We start from the raw sequence: 27,677 nt of genomic DNA, 5'->3' as shown, positions 1-27,677 counted from the left end.
CGAAAAAAAAAACGACAGTGTTACCCCTTTCGTTTTTTTTTTCGTTTTCGGGCTAAAAATTAAGTTTCTCCAATCTTCTAAAAAGTCTGGATTATGATAGAGGGCTGTGAGACTTTGACCTGAGTGCAAAAATGGAGGCTCTAGACCCTTCCAGAGCTGAGATATCGAAATTCAAAATTTCGACCCGAAAAAAAAACGACAGTGTTACCCCTTTCGTTTTTTTTCATTTTCGGCCAAAAAATTAAGTTTCTCCAATCTTCTCAAAACTCTGGATTATGATAGAGGGCTGTGAGACTTTGACCTGAGTGCAAAAATGGAGGCTCTAGACCCTTCCAGAGCTGAGATGTCGAAACTCAAAATTTCGACCCGAAAAAAAAAACGACAGTGTTACCCCTTTCGTTTTTTTTTTTTCATTTTTAGGCGAAAAATTAAGTTTCTCCAATCTTCTCAAAACTCTGGATTATGATAGAGGGCTGTGAGACTTTGACCTGAGTGCAAAAATGGAGGCTCTAGACCCTTCCAGAGCTGAGATATCAAAATTCAAAATTTCGACCCGAAAAAAAAACGACAGTGTTACCCCTTTCGTTTTTTTTCGTTTTCGGGGGAAAAATTAAGTTTCTCCAATCTTCTCAAAACTCTGAATTATTAAAAGAGGGCTGTGAGACTTTGACCTGAGTGCAAAAATGGAGGCTCTAGACCCTTCCAGAGCTGAGATATCGAAATTCAAAATTTCGACCCGAAAAAAAAAAACGACAGTGTTACCCCTTTCGTTTTTTTTCGTTTTCGGCCGAAAAATTAAGTGTCTCCAATCTTCTCAAAACTCTGGATTATGATAGAGGGCTGTGAGACTTTGACCTGAGTGCAAAAATGGAGGCTCTAGACCCTTCCAGAGCTGAGATATCGAAACTCAAAATTTCGACCCGAAAAAAAAACGACAGTGTTACCCCTTTCGTTTTTTTTCATTTTCGGGCAAAAAATTAAGTTTCTCCAATCTTCTTAAAACTCTGAATTATTAAAAGAGGGCTGTGAGACTTTGACCTGAGTGCAAAAATGGAGGCTCTAGACCCTTCCAGAACTGAGATATCGAAATTCAAAATTTCGACCCGAAAAAAAAACGACAGTGTTACCCCTTTCGTTTTTTTTCATTTTTGGCCAAAAAATTAAGTTTCTCCAATCTTCTCAAAACTCTGGATTATGATAGAGGGCTGTGAGACTTTGACCTGAGTGCAAAAATGGAGGCTCTAGACCCTTCCAGAGCTGAGATATCGAAACTCAAAATTTCGACCCGAAAAAAAACCAGACAGTGTTACCCCTTTTGTTTTTTTTTGTTTTCAGGTGAAAAATTAAGTTTCTCCAATCTTCTCAAAACTCTGGATTATGATAGAGGGCTGTGAGACTTTGACCTGAGTGCAAAAATGGAGGCTCTAGACCCTTCCAGAGCTGAGATATCGAAACTCAAAATTTCGACCCAAAAAAAAAAAACGACAGTGTTACCCCTTTCGTTCTTTTTCATTTTCGGGCGAAAAATTAAGTTTCTCCAATCTTCTCAAAACTCTGGATTATGATAGAGGGCTGTGAGACTTTGACCTGAGTGCAAAAATGGAGGCTCTAGACCCTTCCAGAGCTGAGATATCGAAATTCAAAATTTCGACCCGAAAAAAAAACGACAGTGTTACCCCTTTCGTTTTTTTTCATTTTCGGCCAAAAAATTAAGTTTCTCCAATCTTCTCAAAACTCTGGATTATGATAGAGGGCTGTGAGACTTTGACCTGAGTGCAAAAATGGAGGCTCTAGACCCTTCCAGAGCTGAGATATCGAAACTCAAAATTTCGACCCGAAAAAAAACCAGACAGTGTTACCCCTTTTGTTTTTTTTTGTTTTCAGGTGAAAAATTAAGTTTCTCCAATCTTCTCAAAACTCTGGATTATGATAGAGGGCTGTGAGACTTTGACCTGAGTGCAAAAATGGAGGCTCTAGACCCTTCCAGAGCTGAGATATCGAAATTCAAAATTTCGACCCGAAAAAAAAACGACAGTGTTACCCCTTTCGGTTTTTTTCATTTTCGGGCGAAAAATTAAGTTTCTCCAATCTTCTCAAAACTCTGGATTATGATAGAGGGCTGTGAGACTTTGACCTGAGTGCAAAAATGGAGGCTCTAGACCCTTCCAGAGCTGAGATATCGAAATTCAAAATTTCGACCCGAAAAAAAAAACGACAGTGTTACCCCTTTCGTTTTTTTTTCATTTTCAGGCAAAAAATTAAGTTTCTCCAATCTTCTCAAAACTCTGGATTATGATAGAGGGCTGTGAGACTTTGACCTGAGTGCAAAAATGGAGGCTCTAGACCCTTCCAGAGCTGAGATATCAAAATTCAAAATTTCGACCCGAAAAAAAAACGACAGTGTTACCCCTTTCGTTTTTTTTTTCGTTTTCAGGCAAAAAATTAAGTTTCTCCAATCTTCTCAAAACTCTGAATTATTAAAAGAGGGCTGTGAGACTTTGACCTGAGTGCAAAAATGGAGGCTCTAGACCCTTCCAGAGCTGAGATATCGAAATTCAAAATTTCGACCCGAAAAAAAAACGACAGTGTTACCCCTTTCGGTTTTTTTCATTTTCGGCCAAAAAATTAAGTTTCTCCAATCTTCTCAAAACTCTGGATTATGATAGAGGGCTGTGAGACTTTGACTTGAGTGCAAAAATGGAGGCTCTAGACCCTTCCAGAGCTGAGATATCGAAATTCAAAATTTCGACCCGAAAAAAAAAACGACAGTGTTACCCCTTTCGTTTTTTTTTTTTCATTTTTAGGCGAAAAATTAAGTTTCTCCAATCTTCTCAAAACTCTGGATTATGATAGAGGGCTGTGAGACTTTGACCTGAGTGCAAAAATGGAGGCTCTAGACCCTTCCAGAGCTGAGATATCAAAATTCAAAATTTCGACCCGAAAAAAAAACGACAGTGTTACCCCTTTCGTTTTTTTTCGTTTTCGGGGGAAAAATTAAGTTTCTCCAATCTTCTCAAAACTCTGAATTATTAAAAGAGGGCTGTGAGACTTTGACCTGAGTGCAAAAATGGAGGCTCTAGACCCTTCCAGAGCTGAGATATCGAAATTCAAAATTTCGACCCGAAAAAAAAAAACGACAGTGTTACCCCTTTCGTTTTTTTTCGTTTTCGGCCGAAAAATTAAGTGTCTCCAATCTTCTCAAAACTCTGGATTATGATAGAGGGCTGTGAGACTTTGACCTGAGTGCAAAAATGGAGGCTCTAGACCCTTCCAGAGCTGAGATATCGAAACTCAAAATTTCGACCCGAAAAAAAAACGACAGTGTTACCCCTTTCGTTTTTTTTTCATTTTCGGCCGAAAAATTAAGTTTCTCCAATCTTCTCAAAACTCTGGATTATGATAGAGGGCTGTGAGACTTTGACCTGAGTGCAAAAATGGAGGCTCTAGACCCTTCCAGAGCTGAGATATCGAAACTCAAAATTTCGACCCGAAAAAAAAACCGACAGTGTTACCCCTTTCGTTTTTTTTCATTTTCGGGCGAAAAATTAAGTTTCTCCAATCTTCTCAAAACTCTGGATTATGATAGAGGGCTGTGAGACTTTGACCTGAGTGCAAAAATGGAGGCTCTAGAGCCTTCCAGAGCTGAGATATCAAAATTCAAAATTTCGACCCGAAAAAAAAACGACAGTGTTACCCCTTTCGTTTTTTTTTCGTTTTCGGGGGAAAAATTAAGTTTCTCCAATCTTCTCAAAACTCTGGATTATGATAGAGGGCTGTGAGACTTTGACCTGAGTGCAAAAATGGAGGCTCTAGACCCTTCCAGAGCTGAGATATCGAAACTCAAAATTTCGACCCGAAAAAAAAACGACAGTGTTACCCCTTTCGTTTTTTTTCATTTTCGGGCGAAAAATTAAGTTTCTCCAATCTTCTCAAAACTCTGGATTATGATAGAGGGCTGTGAGACTTTGACCTGAGTGCAAAAATGGAGGCTCTAGACCCTTCCAGAGCTGAGATATCGAAACTCAAAATTTCGACCCGAAAAAAAAACGACAGTGTTACCCCTTTCGTTTTTTTTCATTTTCGGGCGAAAAATTAAGTTTCTCCAATCTTCTCAAAACTCTGAATTATTAAAAGAGGGCTGTGAGACTTTGACCTGAGTGCAAAAATGGAGGCTCTAGACCCTTCCAGAGCTGAGATATCAAAATTCAAAATTTCGACCCGAAAAAAAAAAACGACAGTGTTACCCCTTTCGTTTTTTTTTCATTTTCGGGCGAAAAATTAAGTTTCTCCAATCTTCTCAAAACTCTGGATTATGATAGAGGGCTGTGAGACTTTGACCTGAGTGCAAAAATGGAGGCTCTAGACCCTTCCAGAGCTGAGATATCAAAATTCAAAATTTCGACCCGAAAAAAAAAACGACAGTGTTACCCCTTTCGTTTTTTTTCGTTTTCGGGCAAAAAATTAAGTTTCTCCAATCTTCTCAAAACTCTGAATTATTAAAAGAGGGCTGTGAGACTTTGACCTGAGTGCAAAAATGGAGGCTCTAGACCCTTCCAGAGCTGAGATATCGAAATTCAAAATTTCGACCCGAAAAAAAAACGACAGTGTTACCCCTTTCATTTTTTTCATTTTCGGCCAAAAAATTAAGTTTCTCCAATCTTCTCAAAACCCTGGATTATGATAGAGGGCTGTGAGACTTTGACCTGAGTGCAAAAATGGAGGCTCTAGACCCTTCCAGAGCTGAGATATCAAAATTCAAAATTTCGACCCGAAAAAAAAACGACAGTGTTACCCCTTTCGTTTTTTTTCGTTTTTGGGCAAAAAATTAAGTTTCTCCAATCTTCTCAAAACTCTGAATTATTAAAAGAGGGCTGTGAGACTTTGACCTGAGTGCAAAAATGGAGGCTCTAGACCCTTCCAGAGCTGAGATATCGAAACTCAAAATTTCGACCCGAAAAAAAAACGACAGTGTTACCCCTTTCGTTTTTTTTCATTTTCAGGCGAAAAATTAAGTTTCTCCAATCTTCTCAAAACTCTGGATTATGATAGAGGGCTGTGAGACTTTGACCTGAGTGCAAAAATGGAGGCTCTAGACCCTTCCAGAGCTGAGATATCAAAATTCAAAATTTCGACCCGAAAAAAAAACGACAGTGTTACCCCTTTCGTTTTTTTTCATTTTCGGGGGAAAAATTAAGTTTCTCCAATCTTCTCAAAACTCTGGATTATGATAGAGGGCTGTGAGATTTTGACCTGAGTGCAAAAATGGAGGCTCTAGACCCTTCCAGAGCTGAGATATCAAAATTCAAAATTTCGACCCGAAAAAAAAAACGACAGTGTTACCCCTTTCGTTTTTTTTTCGTTTTCGGGCAAAAAATTAAGTTTCTCCAATCTTCTCAAATCTCTGAAATATTAAAAGAGGGCTGTGAGACTTTGACCTGAGTGCAAAAATGGAGGCTCTAGACCCTTCCAGAGCTGAGATATCGAAATTCAAAATTTCGACCCGAAAAAAAAACGACAGTGTTACCCCTTTCGTTTTTTTCATTTTCGGGCGAAAAATTAAGTTTCTCCAATATTCTCAAAACTCTGGATTATGATAGAGGGCTGTGAGACTTTGACCTGAGTGCAAAAATGGAGGCTCTAGACCCTTCCAGAGCTGAGATATCAAAATTCAAAATTTCGACCCGAAAAAAAAACGACAGTGTTACCCCTATCGTTTTTTTTTCGTTTTCGGGCTAAAAATTAAGTTTCTCCAATCTTCTCAAAACTCTGAATTATTAAAAGAGGGCTGTGAGACTTTGACCTCAGTGCAAAAATGGAGGCTCTAGACTCTTCCAGAGCTGAGATATCGAAATTCAAAATTTCGACCCGAAAAAAAAACGACAGTGTTACCCCTTTCGTTTTTTTTCATTTTCGGCCAAAAAATTAAGTTTCTCCAATCTTCTCAAAACTCTGGATTATGATAGAGGGCTGTGAGACTTTGACCTGAGTGCAAAAATGGAGGCTCTAGACCCTTCCAGAGCTGAGATATCGAAACTCAAAATTTCGACCCGAAAAAAAAAACGACAGTGTTACCCCTTTCGTTTTTTTTTCATTTTCGGGCGAAAAATTAAGTTTCTCCAATCTTCTAAAAAGTCTGGATTATGATAGAGGGCTGTGAGACTTTGACCTGAGTGCAAAAATGGAGGCTCTAGACCCTTCCAGAGCTGAGATATCGAAATTCAAAATTTCGACCCGAAAAAAAAACGACAGTGTTACCCCTTTCGTTTTTTTTCGTTTTCGGCCGAAAAATTAAGTGTCTCCAATCTTCTCAAAACTCTGGATTATGATAGAGGGCTGTGAGACTTTGACCTGAGTGCAAAAATGGAGGCTCTAGACCCTTCCAGAGCTGAGATATCGAAACTCAAAATTTCGACCCGAAAAAAAAACGACAGTGTTACCCCTTTCGTTTTTTTTTCATTTTCGGCCGAAAAATTAAGTTTCTCCAATCTTCTCAAAACTCTGGATTATGATAGAGGGCTGTGAGACTTTGACCTGAGTGCAAAAATGGAGGCTCTAGACCCTTCCAGAGCTGAGATATCGAAACTCAAAATTTCGACCCGAAAAAAAAACCGACAGTGTTACCCCTTTCGTTTTTTTTCATTTTCGGGCGAAAAATTAAGTTTCTCCAATCTTCTCAAAACTCTGGATTATGATAGAGGGCTGTGAGACTTTGACCTGAGTGCAAAAATGGAGGCTCTAGAGCCTTCCAGAGCTGAGATATCAAAATTCAAAATTTCGACCCGAAAAAAAAACGACAGTGTTACCCCTTTCGTTTTTTTTTCGTTTTCGGGGGAAAAATTAAGTTTCTCCAATCTTCTCAAAACTCTGGATTATGATAGAGGGCTGTGAGACTTTGACCTGAGTGCAAAAATGGAGGCTCTAGACCCTTCCAGAGCTGAGATATCGAAACTCAAAATTTCGACCCGAAAAAAAAACGACAGTGTTACCCCTTTCGTTTTTTTTCATTTTCGGGCGAAAAATTAAGTTTCTCCAATCTTCTCAAAACTCTGGATTATGATAGAGGGCTGTGAGACTTTGACCTGAGTGCAAAAATGGAGGCTCTAGACCCTTCCAGAGCTGAGATATCGAAACTCAAAATTTCGACCCGAAAAAAAAACGACAGTGTTACCCCTTTCGTTTTTTTTCATTTTCGGGCGAAAAATTAAGTTTCTCCAATCTTCTCAAAACTCTGAATTATTAAAAGAGGGCTGTGAGACTTTGACCTGAGTGCAAAAATGGAGGCTCTAGACCCTTCCAGAGCTGAGATATCAAAATTCAAAATTTCGACCCGAAAAAAAAAAACGACAGTGTTACCCCTTTCGTTTTTTTTTCATTTTCGGGCGAAAAATTAAGTTTCTCCAATCTTCTCAAAACTCTGGATTATGATAGAGGGCTGTGAGACTTTGACCTGAGTGCAAAAATGGAGGCTCTAGACCCTTCCAGAGCTGAGATATCAAAATTCAAAATTTCGACCCGAAAAAAAAAACGACAGTGTTACCCCTTTCGTTTTTTTTCGTTTTCGGGCAAAAAATTAAGTTTCTCCAATCTTCTCAAAACTCTGAATTATTAAAAGAGGGCTGTGAGACTTTGACCTGAGTGCAAAAATGGAGGCTCTAGACCCTTCCAGAGCTGAGATATCGAAATTCAAAATTTCGACCCGAAAAAAAAACGACAGTGTTACCCCTTTCGTTTTTTTCATTTTCGGCCAAAAAATTAAGTTTCTCCAATCTTCTCAAAACCCTGGATTATGATAGAGGGCTGTGAGACTTTGACCTGAGTGCAAAAATGGAGGCTCTAGACCCTTCCAGAGCTGAGATATCAAAATTCAAAATTTCGACCCGAAAAAAAAACGACAGTGTTACCCCTTTCGTTTTTTTTCGTTTTTGGGCAAAAAATTAAGTTTCTCCAATCTTCTCAAAACTCTGAATTATTAAAAGAGGGCTGTGAGACTTTGACCTGAGTGCAAAAATGGAGGCTCTAGACCCTTCCAGAGCTGAGATATCGAAACTCAAAATTTCGACCCGAAAAAAAAACGACAGTGTTACCCCTTTCGTTTTTTTTCATTTTCAGGCGAAAAATTAAGTTTCTCCAATCTTCTCAAAACTCTGGATTATGATAGAGGGCTGTGAGACTTTGACCTGAGTGCAAAAATGGAGGCTCTAGACCCTTCCAGAGCTGAGATATCAAAATTCAAAATTTCGACCCGAAAAAAAAACGACAGTGTTACCCCTTTCGTTTTTTTTCATTTTCGGGGGAAAAATTAAGTTTCTCCAATCTTCTCAAAACTCTGGATTATGATAGAGGGCTGTGAGATTTTGACCTGAGTGCAAAAATGGAGGCTCTAGACCCTTCCAGAGCTGAGATATCAAAATTCAAAATTTCGACCCGAAAAAAAAAACGACAGTGTTACCCCTTTCGTTTTTTTTTCGTTTTCGGGCAAAAAATTAAGTTTCTCCAATCTTCTCAAATCTCTGAAATATTAAAAGAGGGCTGTGAGACTTTGACCTGAGTGCAAAAATGGAGGCTCTAGACCCTTCCAGAGCTGAGATATCGAAATTCAAAATTTCGACCCGAAAAAAAAACGACAGTGTTACCCCTTTCGTTTTTTTCATTTTCGGGCGAAAAATTAAGTTTCTCCAATATTCTCAAAACTCTGGATTATGATAGAGGGCTGTGAGACTTTGACCTGAGTGCAAAAATGGAGGCTCTAGACCCTTCCAGAGCTGAGATATCAAAATTCAAAATTTCGACCCGAAAAAAAAACGACAGTGTTACCCCTATCGTTTTTTTTTCGTTTTCGGGCTAAAAATTAAGTTTCTCCAATCTTCTCAAAACTCTGAATTATTAAAAGAGGGCTGTGAGACTTTGACCTCAGTGCAAAAATGGAGGCTCTAGACTCTTCCAGAGCTGAGATATCGAAATTCAAAATTTCGACCCGAAAAAAAAACGACAGTGTTACCCCTTTCGTTTTTTTTCATTTTCGGCCAAAAAATTAAGTTTCTCCAATCTTCTCAAAACTCTGGATTATGATAGAGGGCTGTGAGACTTTGACCTGAGTGCAAAAATGGAGGCTCTAGACCCTTCCAGAGCTGAGATATCGAAACTCAAAATTTCGACCCGAAAAAAAAAACGACAGTGTTACCCCTTTCGTTTTTTTTTCATTTTCGGGCGAAAAATTAAGTTTCTCCAATCTTCTAAAAAGTCTGGATTATGATAGAGGGCTGTGAGACTTTGACCTGAGTGCAAAAATGGAGGCTCTAGACCCTTCCAGAGCTGAGATATCGAAATTCAAAATTTCGACCCGAAAAAAAAACGACAGTGTTACCCCTTTCGTTTTTTTTCATTTTCGGCCAAAAAATTAAGTTTCTCCAATCTTCTCAAAACTCTGGATTATGATAGAGGGCTGTGAGACTTTGACCTGAGTGCAAAAATGGAGGCTCTAGACCCTTCCAGAGCTGAGATATCGAAACTCAAAATTTCGACCCGAAAAAAAAATGACAGTGTTACCCCTTTCGTTTTTTTTTTCATTTTCAGGCGAAAAATTAAGTTTCTCCAATCTTCTCAAAACTCTGGATTATGATAGAGGGCTGTGAGACTTTGACCTGAGTGCAAAAATGGAGGCTCTAGACCCTTCCAGAGCTGAGATATCAAAATTCAAAATTTCGACCCGAAAAAAAAACGACAGTGTTACCCCTTTCGTTTTTTTTCGTTTTCGGGGGAAAAATTAAGTTTCTCCAATCTTCTCAAAACTCTGAATTATTAAAAGAGGGCTGTGAGACTTTGACCTGAGTGCAAAAATGGAGGCTCTAGACCCTTCCAGAGCTGAGATATCGAAATTCAAAATTTCGACCCGAAAAAAAACCCGACAGTGTTAACCCTTTCGTTTTTTTTCGTTTTCGGCCGAAAAATTAAGTGTCTCCAATCTTCTCAAAACTCTGGATTATGATAGAGGGCTGTGAGACTTTGACCTGAGTGCAAAAATGGAGGCTCTAGACCCTTCCAGAGCTGAGATATCGAAACTCAAAATTTCGACCCGAAAAAAAAACGACAGTGTTACCCCTTTCGTTTTTTTTCATTTTCGGCCGAAAAATTAAGTTTCTCCAATCTTCTCAAAACTCTGGATTATGATACAGGGCTGTGCGACTTTGACCTGAGTGCAAAAATGGAGGCTCTAGACCCTTCCAGAGCTGAGATATCGAAACTCAAAATTTCGACCCGAAAAAAAAACCGACAGTGTTACCCCTTTCGTTTTTTTTCATTTTCGGGCGAAAAATTAAGTTTCTCCAATCTTCTCAAAACTCTGGATTATGATAGAGGGCTGTGAGACTTTGACCTGAGTGCAAAAATGGAGGCTCTAGACCCTTCCAGAGCTGAGATATCAAAATTCAAAATTTCGACCCGAAAAAAAAAACGACAGTGTTACCCCTTTCGTTTTTTTTCGTTTTCGGGGGAAAAATTAAGTTTCTCCAATCTTCTCAAAACTCTGGATTATGATGGAGGGCTGTGAGACTTTGACCTGAGTGCAAAAATTGAGGCTCTAGACCCTTCCAGAGCTGAGATATCGAAACTCAAAATTTCGACCCGAAAAAAAAACGACGGTGTTACCCCTTTCGTTTTTTTTCATTTTCGGGCGAAAAATTAAGTTTCTCCAATCTTCTCAAAACTCTGGATTATGATAGAGGGCTGTGAGACTTTGACCTGAGTGCAAAAATGGAGGCTCTAGACCCTTCCAGAGCTGAGATATCGAAACTCAAAATTTCGACCCGAAAAAAAAACGACAGTGTTACCCCTTTCGTTTTTTTTCATTTTCAGGCGAAAAATTAAGTTTCTCCAATCTTCTCAAAACTCTGGATTATGATAGAGGGCTGTGAGACTTTGACCTGAGTGCAAAAATGGAGGCTCTAGACCCTTCCAGAGCTGAGATATCAAAATGCAAAATTTCGACCCGAAAAAAAACGACAGTGTTACCCCTTTCGTTTTTTTTTTCGTTTTCGGGGGAAAATTTAAGTTTCTCCAATCTTCTCAAAACTCTGAATTATTAAAAGAGGGCTGTGAGACTTTGACCTGAGTGCAAAAATGGAGGCTCTAGACCCTTCCAGAGCTGAGATATCGAAATTCAAAATTTCGACCCGAAAAAAAAACGACAGTGTTACCCCTTTCGGTTTTTTTTTGTTTTCGGGCAAAAAATTAAGTTTCTCCAATCTTCTCAAAACTCTGGATTATGATAGAGGGCTGTGAGACTTTGACCTGAGTGCAAAAATGGAGGCTCTAGACCCTTCCAGAGCTGAGATATCGAAACTCAAAATTTCGACCCGAAAAAAACCCGACAGTGTTACCTCTTTCGTTTTTTTTCGTTTTCGGGCAAAAAATTACGTTTCTCCAATCTTCTCAAAACTCTGGATTCTGATAGAGGGCCATGATACTTTCACCTGAGTGCAAAAATGGAGGCTCTAGACCCTTCCAGAGCTGAGATATCGAAACTCAAAATTTCGACCCGAAAAAAAACAAACGACAGTGTTACCCCTTACGTTGTTGTTTTTTTGGGCGAAAAATGAAGTTTCCCTAATCTTCTCAAAACTCTGGATTCTGATAGAGGGCCATGAGACTTAAACCTGAGTGCAAAAATGGAGGCTATAGATGCTTCCAGAGCTGAGATGTCGAAAGTCAAAAATTTGACCTGAAAAAAAAAACGACAGTGTTACCCCTTATTTTTTTTGGGCTAAAAATGAAGTTTCCCTAATCTTCTCAAAACTCTGGATTCTGATAGAGGGCCATGGGATTTAGACCTGAGTGCAAAAATGGAGGCTCTAGACCCTTGCAGAGCTGAGATATTGAGATACCATGTAGCATTTATGCCATTATAAATATCTCAATATCTCAGCTCTGGAAAGGTTTAGAGCCTCCATTTTTGCACTCAGGTCTAAGTCCCATGGCCATCTTTCAGAATCCAGAGTTTCAAGAAGATTGGAGAAACATATTTTTTTCGCACAAAAAAAAAAACGACAGGGGTAACACTGTCGTTTTTTTTTTTTTTTTGGGGGGGGGGGTCGAAATTTTGAGTTTCTCTGATCTTCTTGAAACTCTGGATTCTGATAGAGGGCCATGGGATTTAGACCTGAGTACAAAAATGGAGGCTCTATGGCAACCAAACGTCACTGTGAGACAAACGTGCAACGGACGGACGGTCAGATTACGCTTTGGCAGGGGAAAAACTGATCAGAAAATGTAACGAAAATGTAACAGAAGTTGTAGAAATGTAGTGGAGTAGAAAGTATTATAATTGCTGCAAAATGTAACGAAGTAAAAGTAAAAAGTATGCGCTATTTATTCTACTTAAGTAAAGTAAAGATACGTGAAAAATGTACTAAGTATTTGTACTTCGTTACATTCCACCACTGGTCATTAGTGATGTGTGTTAACTATCACTGTTTTATTTCTTTCCACATGCAGCAGTCAGCCTTGTTGAGCATCCTCACATTCTGCCCAGAGCTCAGGCACCTTAACCTGGGAAGCTGTGTCATGGTGAGTCTACTGGACAGATCAAATATGCAGATGGGTGAACATGACTGAATGATGTTCTGGTGCAACATAAAAAAGGCGCTTAAAGGGATAGTTCACTTTGAAATAAATTTTTGGTACGTTTTAGCTTACCTCAAGGGCATCCAAGATGTAGGTGTCTTTATGTTTCCGCAGTAAAACCGTTCAAACCGTTCTTGTCTGTAAGTCATATAATGAAGGTCTATGGTCACCACCTCATAGAGCATGCACAGAGAAGTCCAAATTAAACATGATTTAATGACAGGTAAATATAAGTACACATTCATGGCCTAAGACACGAAATGAGCGGTTTGTGTAAGAAAACAAACAGTATTTATATTGTTTTTACCCAGCCACAAAGCGCCCGCACCTTCAGATCACTTGGACGTAAAACAATGTAAATACTGTTCGTTTTCTCACACAAACCGCTCGTTTTGTGTCTTAGGCCATCAAAGTCATTAAATCATGTTTACTTTGGACTTCTCTGTGCATGCTCTTTGAGGTGGTGACCATAGACCTGCATTATATGACTGATAGATGCGAACGGTTTGACCTTAAAAGATCAAAATTGAAACAACTGCGGACACAAAGACACCTACATCTTGGTGAACTATCCCTTTAAAAATAGTCGTAGCATTATGAGAACCATGTTTAACTCAATACATGCAATACATGTTACATGCTATGCAGTATACAAGATTATGTTTAGTGTATCAAAAATAATAATTACAAATACAATACATTAAAAATGGTGTATCAAAGCAACCTGTATGGTGTGCTATTTTTATTTTTAAGGAGGCATCCATGCATGTTTATCTGGATATTTTTAAGTATGCAAATCAGTATTCAATCCATTTCAGCCACAGGAACATCGGATTGTATGGTTGTGTGTCTTCACATGCAGCACATAGTATAGCTTAGAGATGGTCAGTTATTAGTGAGTGCTTCAATGTGGCTACATGGTGATTTTATCACAGATTGAGGACTATGATGTTGTGGCGAGCATGCTGAGCGCACGCTGCCGTTCTCTGCGCTCCCTCGACCTGTGGCGCTGCAGGAACCTGAGCGAGCGTGGACTGGCGGAGCTGGTTTCGGGCTGCAGGCTCCTGGAGGAGCTGGACCTGGGTTGGTGCTCCACGATTCAGAGCAGCACCGGCTGCTTCCAGCACTTGGCCCGCAGCTTGCCCCGCCTACGCAAGCTCTTCCTCACCGCCAACCGCACCGTGTGTGACGCTGACCTGGAGGAGCTGGCCGCTAACTGCAGCGCTCTGGAGCACCTTGATATTCTGGGTGAGTTGAGTGTTTTTTTTGTTTAAAATGTTCTGTTTTTAAAAATATTTCAGTGTTTTTGTGGTCACAGGATGAAGTATTTTATAATGTAATAAATGCTACCCTCACGCGCAATCGGAATTTGGACATGAACGTCCTCTCCAGCAAAATTATCGTCTTACTCTTGATAATTTTGATTCCCGAGTTGAGCGGGCCATAAACGTTAAACGAGGCAGAGAGGAGAAGGATTGCAGCTGTGACTGGTATTCTTTATTAGTTTATTTCACAACCGCTACGTCGCCGTGTCTTGTCATAAGAGAAGTGTATATTTACAAATATGCAGTGGTGGAATGTAACGGAGTACAAATACTTCGTTACTTTACTTAAGTACATTTTTCACGTATCTTTACTTTACTTAAGTACAATAAATAGTGCTTACTTTTTACTTTTACTTCGTTACATTTTGCAGCAATTATTATACTTTCTACTCCACTACATTTCTACAACTTCTGTTACATTTTCGTTACATTTCCTGATCAGTTTTTCCCCTGCCAAAACGTAATCTGACCGTCCGTCCGTTGCACGTTTGTCTCACCAGTGACGTTTGGTTGCCATAGATACAGTATATCAACCCGGTCACACTAAATGCGTCTCACACGCAGTGTGTTTATCATGCAACTCATACGCGAAAATTTGTTTTTACGTGCATAGGAAACACACCGTGTGTAATATATGTTTGGTTTGGTTAGGATTATGGCAAGCCAAGAGGTTCAGAATTACACCATAAATGAATCGCGTTTACTGCCAAACATAGTTATTAACATATAGTAAGGATAAGCATGATATTGCCTAATTGCAAGCTTGTTTCAGAAATGGTGACATTTTTTTCCATCATTATTGAATATCATTATAGGAGTAGGCTATTAGGTTGAATGAGTTAGAATTAAATGTTTTATTATTAGAAAATAGACATTAAGATAATAAATTGTTATGCAAGTACTTTTAATACTTAAAGTACATTTAAAATAAAGTACTTTTTACTTTTTACTTTTTACTTAAGTATGGTTGTCATTGTGTTACTTCTACTTTTACTAAAGTAAATATTTATCTGGGTATTTGTACTTTTACTTAAGTACTGAGATTCAGTACTTCCTCCACCACTGCAAATATGATTAACCATTTGAGGCATATTGAATGTTTTATACTGAAAATAGCATGTATTTAATTGAAATTTCAGAATTGTCAGCAAGCTGACTATATAGATGGCGCAGTTAATGTTTAAATGGTTGCTAACTAAGGCTTTTCCCCAAGAAACAGGCAAGAATAAACCTGGTGTCCTCCTTGATCCCTATTATTTCCGACAACAAAGCAGTTGAACGCGGCGCGCTTGTAATCACAACTCCAGAAGTGGGAATTAGGAAATGTCTGATAACACATGAAGGCAGCATTATTCCTGTGATGGCAAAGCTGAATTTTAAGCAGCCTATACTCCAGTCACATTATCTTTCAGAAATCATTCTAACATTTCTAAGTTGATAACAGTTGTGCTGCTTAATCTTTTTGTGAAAATGTGAAGCTCTTTTTCTATTCAATGTATCCTGAAAAAAAATTACTGTTCTAGTAAATGATGTCACAGCAATCAGGTGAACTATACCTTTAACTTTTCTTTGTTTTCTCAGGCACACGGATGGTGAGCCCTGCATCTCTGCGGAAATTACTGCAGTGTTGTCCTCGGCTAAAGCTGTTGGATGTGTCCTTCTGCTCGCAGATCGACTCTCGCTTCGCCCAGGAGCTCAGTGGCCTTTTCCCGAATGTGTCCATCAAGAAGAGTTTCACTCAGTAAAACTCGATGGGCCCTCCTGAGCAGGAGCAGCTTCATGGGACGGACTTTAAGACCCTTGGGAAAATGGTGGTGCATTCTGGTGCTGTGGACTTGCTGCCTTGAACTGCACAGAGCTGTGAACTGCCGCTTGGAAGATGTTATGGATGTTTCACACTCTCTCCGCTTGAACGGTCTCACTATGTATTGAATCTCACACATTTCAGCAAACCTCAGTTTTTGATCTTAATCTCAGGGTTTTATTTTTGTCTTCAGAGAGACGTTTGTAGTATGCTGTACTACAGCCTAAGGGTTTCGTTTTAAACATACTTATTCAAGTGTATCGGTACCAATGTTTTGTTTGCATTGTTAAATGTCGTCAAATCGCTGTTGAATATTGTGAAATAGTAACATGGTGTACTATGATTATTTATTAATTGACTGATTATAAATTCAGGGCCACATTGACTTGAATCGTGGGCACAGAAATCTTTTTGTGGCAATAGCTAGTTTGAGTGAAACTGCCCATATTTTGAGTCAATCATGTTATGCACTTGTATGCAGACACAATAGGGCAAATACCAAAACATAAGCTTTTCTCTATAGCAAAACTTGACATTTTCTTTTACACAGGTGCATGCTAACCGTTAGATGACATATCCTTGTGCCTTAGGTTTAAAGAGAGAAGTGCTTTGTAAATTTGCTGGTCGCCTGTATTGTGCTATGCTAAATTGCGATTTGCCAAAAACACCCTAAACCAAAGGGTTTTTCTTTTTTTTTTTTAATAGACTTTAATTTTGAAAAACACAGATGGCAAGTGCTGTGTTTTCTTTAGAGATGTACAATTATTTAAGTCAAAACAAGGATAAGGAGAAAATGTTTAATACTTTTGGTAAAAGTTTAAGTGCCATATCTATTTTTTTTAATTGTTCTTTCAATTTGACATACCTGTTCTTCACTAGCACCCTGTAAACAAACTCTTAACGTTAATTTGAAGCAACTGAACATTAAATAGACTGAATTTATGTTAAATTCTACAGTAGTTACAGTGAATTAATGTTGTCATTTAAGATATTGTATTAAAATTGTGCTGTTTGGAAGAAGTGGGCTTTTTGCATTATTTCAGAGCGACTGAGTGACACTCATGAGGTCTTGGTTCAATAAAGTGAGGCTTAATATTTTGTGTTCTTTTTTCCACTTGAAAATACCATGCTCCGTCTTTTCTGTGATTGTAAAATAAACTGCTCACAGATTATGTTTGGCATGCGGTTGGTCTATACCATTTTCGCCCGTTAGATTGGTCAAACTGAAAGTCAAAAACATCCTTAGTCTTTATCCCTCTGAGTTTAAGGGCGTATTAATATTGTATCTGGCAGTGACAGTCTCATTGGACTAACAGTGATGTAATGAATTGTTTATGTCTGCTTTAATGATGGACTGAGGAGCTCTAATGTGCCCTGAGGACCTGGAGGGATGCAGTTAATTAGATGAAACGATTCTTGATTTCCATACAACTATTGCTAGTCAGTACATGCAGAAAACTATCATTACACCCTTGTAAACAGATCAACACTACAAAGCTTAACAACACTGTCAGCTTTTGGACCCTGTAATTTAGTAGAGGCAATGCACTCCTGTTGCAATGGTTTTAGCATCAATATGCATTTGAAATTTTCTGTTTCATCATTTAGTAACAAAAAGTTTGCAGAATCTTATTAACACCTAATTTGTGCATGCTTGATTCCTAACATTGTTTTAGTAGCAAATTTGAATAAACGAAACCTGTAGTGCTTGCCTTTGCAGTAAATTTTAACATTATTTTTAAAACATGAACACAAAATAATTAATTTGCTAACATAAAAGATGTAGCCTACCCATCATAGGTTTGGGTAGGTCACATTTTTAAAGCACTTTTCAAAGTCTAATAAAGTTTAAAAGAGGTTTTGTTAAAAATTAAACATTTATAGGCCTTATATGTGAACGCTGATCTGGTGGACATTTTAAATACTGGATACAGAATACAATTTCAAGTGTTCGTGTGCTTTGTTTGCCTAACACCTCAGCAAACTTAGTTTAGAAAATTATCAAAATATTTATATTTTCAACCAAAGTTTGGGGAAAAAACAGGAACAGCTATGATTCAGGATGTGTGTAACATAAATGTGCAAATGAACATGGCTGCCTACTGAGGTCAGAGAGCATTAAAGAAAACCCCAGAATGTTGAGCTACAATCGCCATGTGCTGCTGTTACGTTTATTCAATGTTGCTTTAGCTGTCCTAGAAAAAATCTCACTAGGTGGCACTAGAGGATAAGGATAAGCTCTTACACAATCACGATTTCAATACACTCAATTCTAGACTTAAAATGTTTCCTCAAATATGGAGAATTGTATCACTTTTTTTAAGTCTAGCTGTAAATTGTCCTTATTATGTAAGAATGTCTTGACTTTATTGAAATATTCTCTGAATTGTAAAGAGATTGAAATTTGCACGATTCACTTCCATGCAAAGCACCACGGAAGACTCATATAAGAGCAGCCCAATTCACTATCATTGGTCATTACAAAGACGGCGTAATGTCTCACATTGGATCCGTAAAATAGTATTTTTATGGCCCATTATTGCCAAGATTATACTAAAAGTAAATGCATTCTTTGCAACAAGAATAGCAAATATACGCAAAATAGCCTATACGAGAAATGAGGCCTATGCCATATGGGGATATCGAGGCCCACGTTTTGATGCCACAAAATTAATGACACTTTCAAAATAGGCTACTTCATTCATAACTGTTCTAGTTCCAAAATATACCTAATTGAAGGGTTCAGTTTTTCTAAACAATGGTCGAACATTTTCCATAGGCCTACTGCCTTTACCACAAAATTCATCGTGTTTTATTAAACACAAGAATACAGGCCTTTGCAGTGTCAGTCCTCATTATCTCAGAATGTTGCTATCGGCCTATTTATCCCATTTCAGGGAAAACAAACAAAACTTCTCGGTTTGTATTTGTTGTGGTTTACACATTTCACGGTTTCAATTTCACTTGAGATGAGCTGACATTTCAACATTTGAAAACGCAAGACTGTTGTGTTACTTCTGTTTTTACATTTTAAAATTTCGTTAAAAAACAACCGAGACGTCAATAAATAGCCTACTACATTTTTACACCCCCCGCATAATTTTTACACCCGACAACATACAATGTCAGTTTTGATTCTGCGATTTAGAAAAACATCATTTAGCCTACAAATAAAACAAATTTCTATCACAACCTCTGCGCATTTTATTTTACCCACAAATGTATGCAGTTCAAGGATTGATGGAGTCTTTCTGACAGAGGAAATAAAACGACAAATAAATAGCTTCCACAATCTTTGTAGAATTACATGACAGTTTGATCAATTAATCTATGTAGCCTAAATGTTTCTTTTGGAAAAAAAAAAAGAAAAAGCACGGTAGTAATATGACCCTGGAATTTCTGTGGAATAGATTTAGGCTACACAAAATGTGAATTAAAATATAAGCAAAATAATACAATAAGAAAATAATAATAATAATAATAATTTCTGATTGTTGTATTGTATTTACACATAGTGACGTAAAGCAAGCCTCTTGGAAAAATGTAACCATTTTTCAAATCTTCCAGTGTTTACATTTTCAGTAAATCATCACTGCATCGTGTCCCAATAAAAGCGAACGCGGGACTAACACAACGAATAACTATAAAGCAGAAGAAAAAAGAAAAACAAAAAGAAAAACAAAATTAAACAAAAAACAAACAATTACAGTTTTTACTATATGTAGACTATAGCTCTGATGTTGGGTAAACGTGGAGAATATTTCTTAATAATAATAGCCTAATAATAATAATAATAATAATAGTGCTGCTATGTTTCAAATTGATGCTTGATAAATTATGGAAATATAAAACACACAAAAACGCTTTGTCATATGGAACAATGAAGACTCGTTTGACTTCAAATGAAAATATTGCAGGTCACATCACTTGATTTTCCCATTCTCCACGATACTGTGTAAATAATCTCTATTTCAAAATAATTAAAAAAGACATTCAAATGATTCAGATATATAATAGTATTGAATTCGTTGGGTAGAAAATAGTGCTAACATCGTTGAAGACTGAACATTGTTTACTATACATAAACATATAGTAAAGTCAGCTCATAATTTATAAAAAAGCAGCTGAATGTGGGTTAAAAAGCAACTGACTCGCGCAAGAGATAGCAAGCAAAATTCGGCTAAATGACTATAAATATAAAGGCAAAATATAGCTACCAGCTATAAAGTTCAAACAAATGAGACCAAAATAAAATAAACAAAAGCCTCTAAAATCTTTTCCAAATTCAAAATAACACGAAAAAGTGCTCAAGTGAGAGAATAACGTAACTATGTCCTTTAAAAAATTATACAATATTTACAGCACTGTGTGGAGTCCTGTGAAACAATTGTATTTTATGGTAATATGACTAAATCGAAGGAAATGCCAGGTTTCTAATTCTAGCCCTTCGGTGACCAGTCTGCAGCTTGATGCTAGAAGTTTGATGCTGTATCATTTTATTTGTCCAATTTAGACCCATCGTATTGATAAAATGGAGACGGATACAACCAGAATCAATTGTGTGAGACTAATTTCTTGGCGCCAAGACTAGGCTACAACATCTGTTTAGTGTGACCTTGCACCTCACTCTCTGAGTAAGCGAACTGGTACATTGGCTGTATCCAAAATAATGTTAATAAAGATAATATTAATGATGATGTTTAGAGGTCTTTGATCCCAAGAAAATTGTTGAGGACTGGGTGGATGCATGTCACACTGATGTTTTTTTTTTTTTAATCGACCCTCAGTCGCACACAACAAGAGTAAAAATGGCGTAAAAAAATGTTTGTCAAATGCTGCAGCACTAGTCACTTTTCGAGCTAATCCTGTCAAAGAAAATGCAGTGTGTCTAGATGTAAACAACTGTCTATGGGACACCCATGCTCGCATTTGAGGGACATTTCGCTCGTCTCAAAGTGTTTGATAAATAGTAGGGTTACACCTTAAAACTGCGTCTATTCACAGTGCTGGGTATTCACAGAACAACCGTTCTCTTTGCTCGCGCGGGGAACGCACGGTCCCCTCTGTTGCAGCGGTACGAATTTTGAGTAACATTGAAGACGGATATAATCTGCTCTCCCGCCTCAGTAGTCTAAACCGCAGCTGCTTTCACTTTGGATAGTTCCAATTTGAACATAATCATAAATGAAGACTGAGGCAGTCAATATGATAGATATGTCCTTGAATTTGAATTGTTTTTGTGTTTTCTCTCTCTCTCACTGAACTGGCGTCTGAACCCCGTGATGCGGCGGCGTGTCTCCGTATACGTCCTCGGTACCCGGTAGAGGTCCGCCGGGAGGAGTCATCCGTTTCTCTTTCTGTCTCCTGTTACAAAACCAAACCCTCACTACCTCTTTTTCCAACTGCAGACTGTCCGCCAGTGAAGTAATTTCCGACGCGGCTGGCTTTGGGCACTTAAGGAAATGGCTCTCCAAAGCCCCTTTGACGCTTACCTCGATGGAAGTCCTCTTTTTCCGTTTCCTCCCCTGCGCAGCTATCTTGTCCAAGCTCGTGGGGCTGCCAGATGTGGAGTCTGCCTCCTCCAACCACTTGTTCAACAAAGGCTTGAGCTTGCACATGTTTTTGAAGCTGAGTTGCAGGGCCTCAAACCTGCATATCGTGGTCTGCGAAAACACATTTCCATACAGCGTTCCCAAAGCGAGTCCGACGTCCGCCTGCGTGAAGCCCAGCTTGATTCTCCTCTGCTTGAACTGTTTCGCGAACTGCTCCAAGTCGTCCGAGGTCGGCGTGTCCTCGTCCGAGTGGTCGTGGTGAGACTGGTGCGGCTGGTGCTGGTGCTGAGACGGTGGATGGCCGTGGTCGCTGAGATGCGGGCTGTGGTGGTCCTCGTGCGCGTCGCGCATGCTGTGGTGGTGGATGCTTTGGCCGCTACCCGGGAGGAGACCGTTCACGCTGAAGCCGGGCTGCGAGTAAATAAGGCTCTGTCCGTTTGAAGTGGCCATACTGGGGATGTGAGCTGCCGTCGTTGTTCTCCATGCCCTTGAATCGTGATGGTTCCCGTGCGTCTGATGTACCAGGTGGGGTGGCCGCGACTGATGCTGTAAATTGCTGGAATTGTGCATGTCGTCCCGGGGGCTCTGCACCGCTGGCTTGATGTCCTGCTCGCCGAGGGGACTGGACGACCACGGTCCTCCTTCTCCGTGTGACAAGGCTGTTATCCACTGGTGCGCGTGGCTGAGCGGGTGACTGTTGCTCTGCAGTGAGTAGTCACTCTGCAACAGGGTTTGCGCGTCCCTGTAAGCCGTAGCTTGCTGCATGCTCCCAGGCTCCGAGTGTACAATAGATGAGCTGGAGGTGAGGATATTGTAATGATTGGATGCTGTAGTCGCCATGACTCTCGGAGCCGGACTGATCGCTCCTATTAAAGGAACCTTGCATTTGACAGTTACTCTTTTGCCACAGGCGTCTCCCAGGCTCTTTGCCAAGTGGACGCAGCGGCGCGCACCTGAGCTCCACCCCCCGACGGCGCTCATTGGGTGGAAAGGAACGATGGACGCGCTTTTTTGGAGGCAGCTTTCAGTTCATTGGATGCTCGAGAGTCTAAACAAACACTGCCTCTTTCCTTCAAAAGAACTCCGTGTCCTGTAGCACCTCTGAAATGTGAGGGACCGACGGGCCACCAAGACCGGAGCGAAGAACACCAAAGGTTATGATTTTTATAATTTGGAGAAAAATTCATTTCAAACTCGTCTTTTATGGAATTTGCAATTGTGTGCGTATGTATGTCTTATTTAATAGATATGCAATGCAATAATAATAATAATAATAATAATAAAAATCTATTTTATATGATGTCATTTCATACATTTATTGATTACAGGTTCCGGGGATTAATCTATCAAACAAGGGAAACTATTTAATATTTCTAGCGCGACGTTTGCTGCCCTAATTATAATTAAATAAGGTATGAAGAGTTCAGATGCAAAAGCCTCTAAGTGCCATTTGAAATTTTCTTCTAGAATGATCATTTTTATCAAGCTTGTATATTTAAGTTCAGTGATTTCACTTAAATGGCAATGATAATGACCTATTAATTGTTATTTAAGTGAAATTACTGAACTTAAATATACAAGTTTGATAAAAAATCATCATTAAAGAAGAAAATTTCAAATGGCATTTAGAGGCTTTTGCATCTGAACTCTTCGTATATTTATTTATAAGGTATTTGGACAAAGTCAACTTTACGGACTTTACAGCAAATGTTCAGAGTTCTAAGGAACAAAAAAAAAAAAAAAAAAACTTTCCTGCTTTAGATGAGGGAAAAGGTGTTAACTAGCTTTTAAAATGTCGGTTGCCTCAATCAGGTGTTTGAATTTTAAGAACTGCCACAAACAAGGCTTTAACAAATAACTGTTTTTTTTTTTATCTTAATGAAATGATGCTGTATCTGGAGAATATTTGTTAAAGTGAAATTTTAGCTTTGTAAAATTGGTATTTACTTTGAGGACCATGGTTATTTAATTTAACATTCGTTTCTATATATATATATATATATATATATATATATATATATATATATATATATATATATATATATATAATTTTACAAAGCTATAAAGCTATAAATGTTGCTACTTTACAACAGTTTTATAAATAATAATGAGAACAAGAAACGTGATATTATGTTTTATGTTGCTATGTTTTCTCATGTTTGTAGCAGTAGGCTATACTTCATCACTTCAAGACATAAAATATATAGATATATAGCCTACTATGTAAGTGTTTGTAAGGACGCGTACAACAAATTTTACTAAAAAATAAAATAAAAGATTGAAACAATTAAGGGGGAAAAAACTCTCAAAATATGAAATATGAAATGAATTGTATAGATTCAACTTAAGTGATATAAAGATAAAACTTTAAGTGATCCCAGATAAAACAAAGATGTCGATTTTGTTCAAACATGACACATCTGACTGACAGAAGCACATGTGCAGAGCATGGTTCTTTTAGTGCCATTTATTCGGAGAAGCAAGTGACAAGTAGATTTATATTACTTTTTATGTCTAATTTAATTAAATATATAATTCTATAAATATAATTACTCCATACATCTAATGGGTATTTTCAATATCTAATTACAAATCTCTTTTAGCCAACAACTGCCTCTATAAATCTTTTTTTAAATCCATTTTCTCTCTCTGGGTTTACATGGTGTAGCACACGTCAAAGGAATATTTCCGAGGGAAAAGAGTGGGCCGTTTGGGACCGCAGGTGTCTAAAGCTGACCAGCTGGCTCCTCTGTGAGCCTCTGTAAAGAAAAGCACACGACATTGTCCGAGGAGGGGGACATTTTTTCAGCAGCGCTGCTGGTTGCTATAGAGAGCAGTAAATTAAACAACGCCTCATACGTCACCAGTATCGCCTCCTCTGGAAGGCTCTACGTAAATCAGAATGGGTAATGGACAAAAGACAAAAAGAAACAAAAAAGAAAGGGGGAGAGTGAGGAAGAGAGAGAGAGAGAGAGAGAGAGAGATCAACTGATTTTAAGGAACTTGTTCAAAGGCAGTAAATAACGTGTAATTTGCACAACTAATGAACTTTAAAGCATGCAAGGCGTAGGCCTACAGCACCGTCAAATTACGCATCACAGCCAACATGATAAACAAGCTAGGAAACCCAATAAAGTCACATAGGTCTGCAAAAACTCTCAACACATTTAAGCTTACTTAAGCATGATAATCATCAGCCTTTTATAGGCGAAATGAAATATATTAAATTAATTAAAATAAATGTTGCTACTTATAAAAGAGAGCATTAATGTTTAGTGTTTATAGCCTTTAAATGTAAACATGTTTATGGGCTAATTTTGTTTGAAATATTACAATTCATTTGTTTAAAAAAAAAAAAAAACTTCCAAAGTTCTTGTTGGAAAGTGCTCTACATGACCTGTTTTATGATTTTCCGATATCAAAATATGAAATAAAATTGGACAAATCACAAACACTAAAAAACAAGAAGCACATGTCAGTCAACCAGGGAAAACCGCCAAAAGACGCAAAAACAATATCCAGTCAGACTAATTGTGTTCAAGCGCATGGGGGTTAAAGTAAAGTGTGAAAAAAAAAAACGAAAAAAGAGAGAAAACTTTAAAGACACGTTCCGGAAATTCATCCGCGTAATAATGAACATCATTGTAGCGTAACAGTGAAATCACCCAAATCAAAAGAACATTTATGGCAATTAAGGTTGTAATTCAGAGAATTACCACAACGCCACAGAAGCTTAAATAGTCGTGTTGGGAGAAAACCAAAGCACATTACTTTAATGGTATAATATGCAAACTATGGATCGTTCAATTACATGGCTTAACAACGCATAAATGATGCGAGTCTTGTTATTTGGACTGTGGGGTCTATGGTAATTCATTTGGAAGGGCCAGCGCGCTCTCGAATACAGTGAAATCTATTTCTGAGCTCCAGGAGCCGCTGCCAAACTACATTTAAGGGGATAAAAATTAATGACAGAGAATCTGAGCGTTAAATTAACAATAATTATATGACCCGCATGCTGCAAAGATTCCATTTTTTATGGTCTAATTAGGTAACTGTCTCCACATACATCAACATATTTCCCTCTGTGGATTTCACACAAGATCCCGGTCATGTTCAAATACTGATTGAAAATAATTAATTACATTTTACAAAGACATGCTTTAAATCATACAATAATCAAACTCTTCTCATAGTTACGCCAATCATTGACGGACGGTCTGGTCACCTGGAACGTAGAAAGAGCTAAGATTGACTAAATATCTTGCAATTAAGGTAGATAAAAATGGGGGGGGGGGCTGTCTTAGTAGAAGTAGCCTACATATTGTTTCATACAGGTAGCCTAAATAGAGGTTTAAACAAGTTAAACAAACGTACAATATGTTTTAGTTAGATTACAAGGTTAGTTTGATCATGTAGGCTACTCTAAAACTGTTGCCAAATCCGCAAATAAACAGGTAACCATAGCAACAGCACGCCAGTCACGCGCTTTCTTTTGCGCTTTCTGGCGGAAGTCAATAATGCACCACACATCATGCCTATTTATTTTACAAACATACAATAAAAAAAAACTTTTGCTTTTTGTTCAAAAAGTTTTTTCTTTAGGTAAACAAATAGCTAGATTTTCGTTGCAAAAAAAGAACCTCAACAGATTGCGCTATATTTACATTAGGCGTAGGCCTACGTTTAAAAAGCAATTTAAAAAAACAAATAGCTGGTCCCTGAAAGTCAATGTATAATGCGCATACTGAAAGCTGTGTTATACTGTATATAGCATTCTAGGAAAATGTGAATCAGTTCATTCTAAAAAGGGAATTAGCCCGTACGCGTGCGTGTGATTGTTTGGGAATGGGGAGAACCATCTCTGTCAATGGGGGAGTAGAGCTCTTGTTGAACAGGTCTTGCACCGAGAATCTAGTAATTCCAGGCAATTAATCCACACAAAGACATCGTTAAATCTGTCCCTCACTACAATTGGCTTCCGAATGTCTGCATCCATTGTGGGGGCACAAGAGACCACCCCTGTGAAGCAAAGTGGAGACCTGTTATGCGATCCATCCATGCACCAAAAGTGACTCCAGCATATTCAGATCTGTGTCATTCCATTTGAACAGGATCAGGAGAAGAACTGTGGTATTTTTCCCCTTCCCACAAGAGCCATGATCAAATGGCACATCTCATAAGATGGAGAGATTCGAGAGAAATAATCTACTGTGCTTTATTTACTCTTATTCCTGAATAAATAACACTGCCAAATAACAGACTGACTCCCTGAATTAATTTGAATCGAGCAACTAAACCTTTAATCGCTTCAACATGGTTTCCAAAGAACAACAGGTTGCGGATAAATCCAAATTTTAAGGATTCCAAATGCGCACTTAATTGCAATATTTCCATTACATTACATTTAACATTTGAAAACTCTGATTTAAAACACTGAACTGGTTTTAAATTGAGCAAACCACTTCTAAAGAAGCACTAAATACTTTTGCTAATTAATTATTATTGTTATTTATATTTTAATTGATTTTGGAGAAATGAACAGCATGTGATGTACACTGAGACATTTAAGCATGTCAGTCCAAAGAAAGCTGTTTATTCTACATGGAGCTGGTTTTATCCCATAATGGGTGCCACTATGCTGAAATTCATGAGACTCAGTATAAAGGTAAAAACCACTGGTACTATTGGGACTATTAACAGCCTAAATAGCTAAAAGTAAATAAAAACTTACGGAGTGCACTTTTAAGGCTGCCTATAGTGACATAAGCAGAGTCAGTCAAGACTCAAGTGGCAACAAGTTATTTCAGAAACAGTACATGTATTTTCCACAAATAGGGCAGGACAAACTCCGGGACAGCTGCCATGTGCCCAAGCACATTAACTGGAGGGATTGTAGGCAGGTTGCCTACCTGAGAAACCGGTCCTACAAACTCCCCTCAATCTGTATAGAGACATGAGCGAGCTGCTGGTCCCATCGCTCATGTGCAGCTCGATTAGACCCACGTGTCTCGTTCTTCATATGGAAGCGCAGCAGATGGTCGGAGATGCACTGTGTTACGAGGCTGTGGCGGTATGTAACGCTGTTCTAATTGAAACATCGATTTTGCAGCAGAATCCCACAGTGGAACAACACTGCAAGTTTGGACAAAGATTACAGATAAAAAGTACTCCTGGAAATTACATCTGGGAACAGCTTTCGTGTAAATCGCTTTACGATCCGTAATGTACTGTCTATTGCATATGTTAGCATTAAGTGACAGGTTACCAGCAAGCGTAAGACAATAAAATCGTCATCCTGGCCGGCAAGGCTTTTAATAGTAACACTTTGTATGCACCAGCTTGTCACTCTTATAGTAATCATCATCATATACATGC

The 27,677-nt window shown here is 38.4% G+C and overlaps 2 protein-coding genes across 3 annotated transcripts in view; one reads left to right on the top strand and one right to left on the bottom strand.

The window, feature by feature from the left end:
• Positions 1-16,842, top strand: part of fbxl4 (F-box and leucine rich repeat protein 4) — a 37,001-nt gene extending 20,159 nt beyond the window's left edge. The window contains exons 6-8 of one of the 2 annotated variants that reach the window (XM_089117813.1): positions 12,493-12,561; positions 13,554-13,866; positions 15,525-16,842. In XM_089117813.1, coding sequence (XP_088973939.1) covers positions 12,493-12,561; positions 13,554-13,866; positions 15,525-15,688 — 546 coding nt within the window. In that variant the 3' untranslated portion in view covers positions 15,689-16,842. Of the gene's footprint in view, positions 1-12,489; positions 12,562-13,553; positions 13,867-15,524 lie in introns of both variants that reach the window. The other variant, XM_039679591.2, reaches the window with a different exon arrangement.
• A 1,049-nt stretch (positions 16,843-17,891) lies between these two features.
• pou3f2b (POU class 3 homeobox 2b) lies at positions 17,892-22,724 on the bottom strand. The gene has a single exon (XM_039679592.2). The coding sequence runs from the start codon at positions 22,278-22,280 to the stop codon at positions 21,003-21,005; it is 1,278 nt and encodes a 425-aa protein (XP_039535526.2). The 5' UTR covers positions 22,281-22,724; the 3' UTR covers positions 17,892-21,002.
• Between the last annotated feature and the right edge of the window lie 4,953 nt (positions 22,725-27,677).

Source organism: Pimephales promelas, chromosome 12, assembly GCF_988280905.1.
Source record: "Pimephales promelas chromosome 12, fPimPro1.hap1.1, whole genome shotgun sequence".
In the NCBI taxonomy this organism is placed as follows: Eukaryota; Metazoa; Chordata; class Actinopteri; order Cypriniformes; family Leuciscidae; genus Pimephales; species Pimephales promelas.
Note: the sequence above shows the minus strand (reverse complement) of the source record. Positions and strands in the feature narration are given on the sequence as shown.

Excerpts from the sequence above, each read along its gene's own strand:
- pou3f2b (XM_039679592.2), bottom strand. The coding sequence starts at position 22,280 with ATGAGCGCCGTCGGGGGGTGGAGCTCAGGTGCGCGCCGCTGCGTCCAC.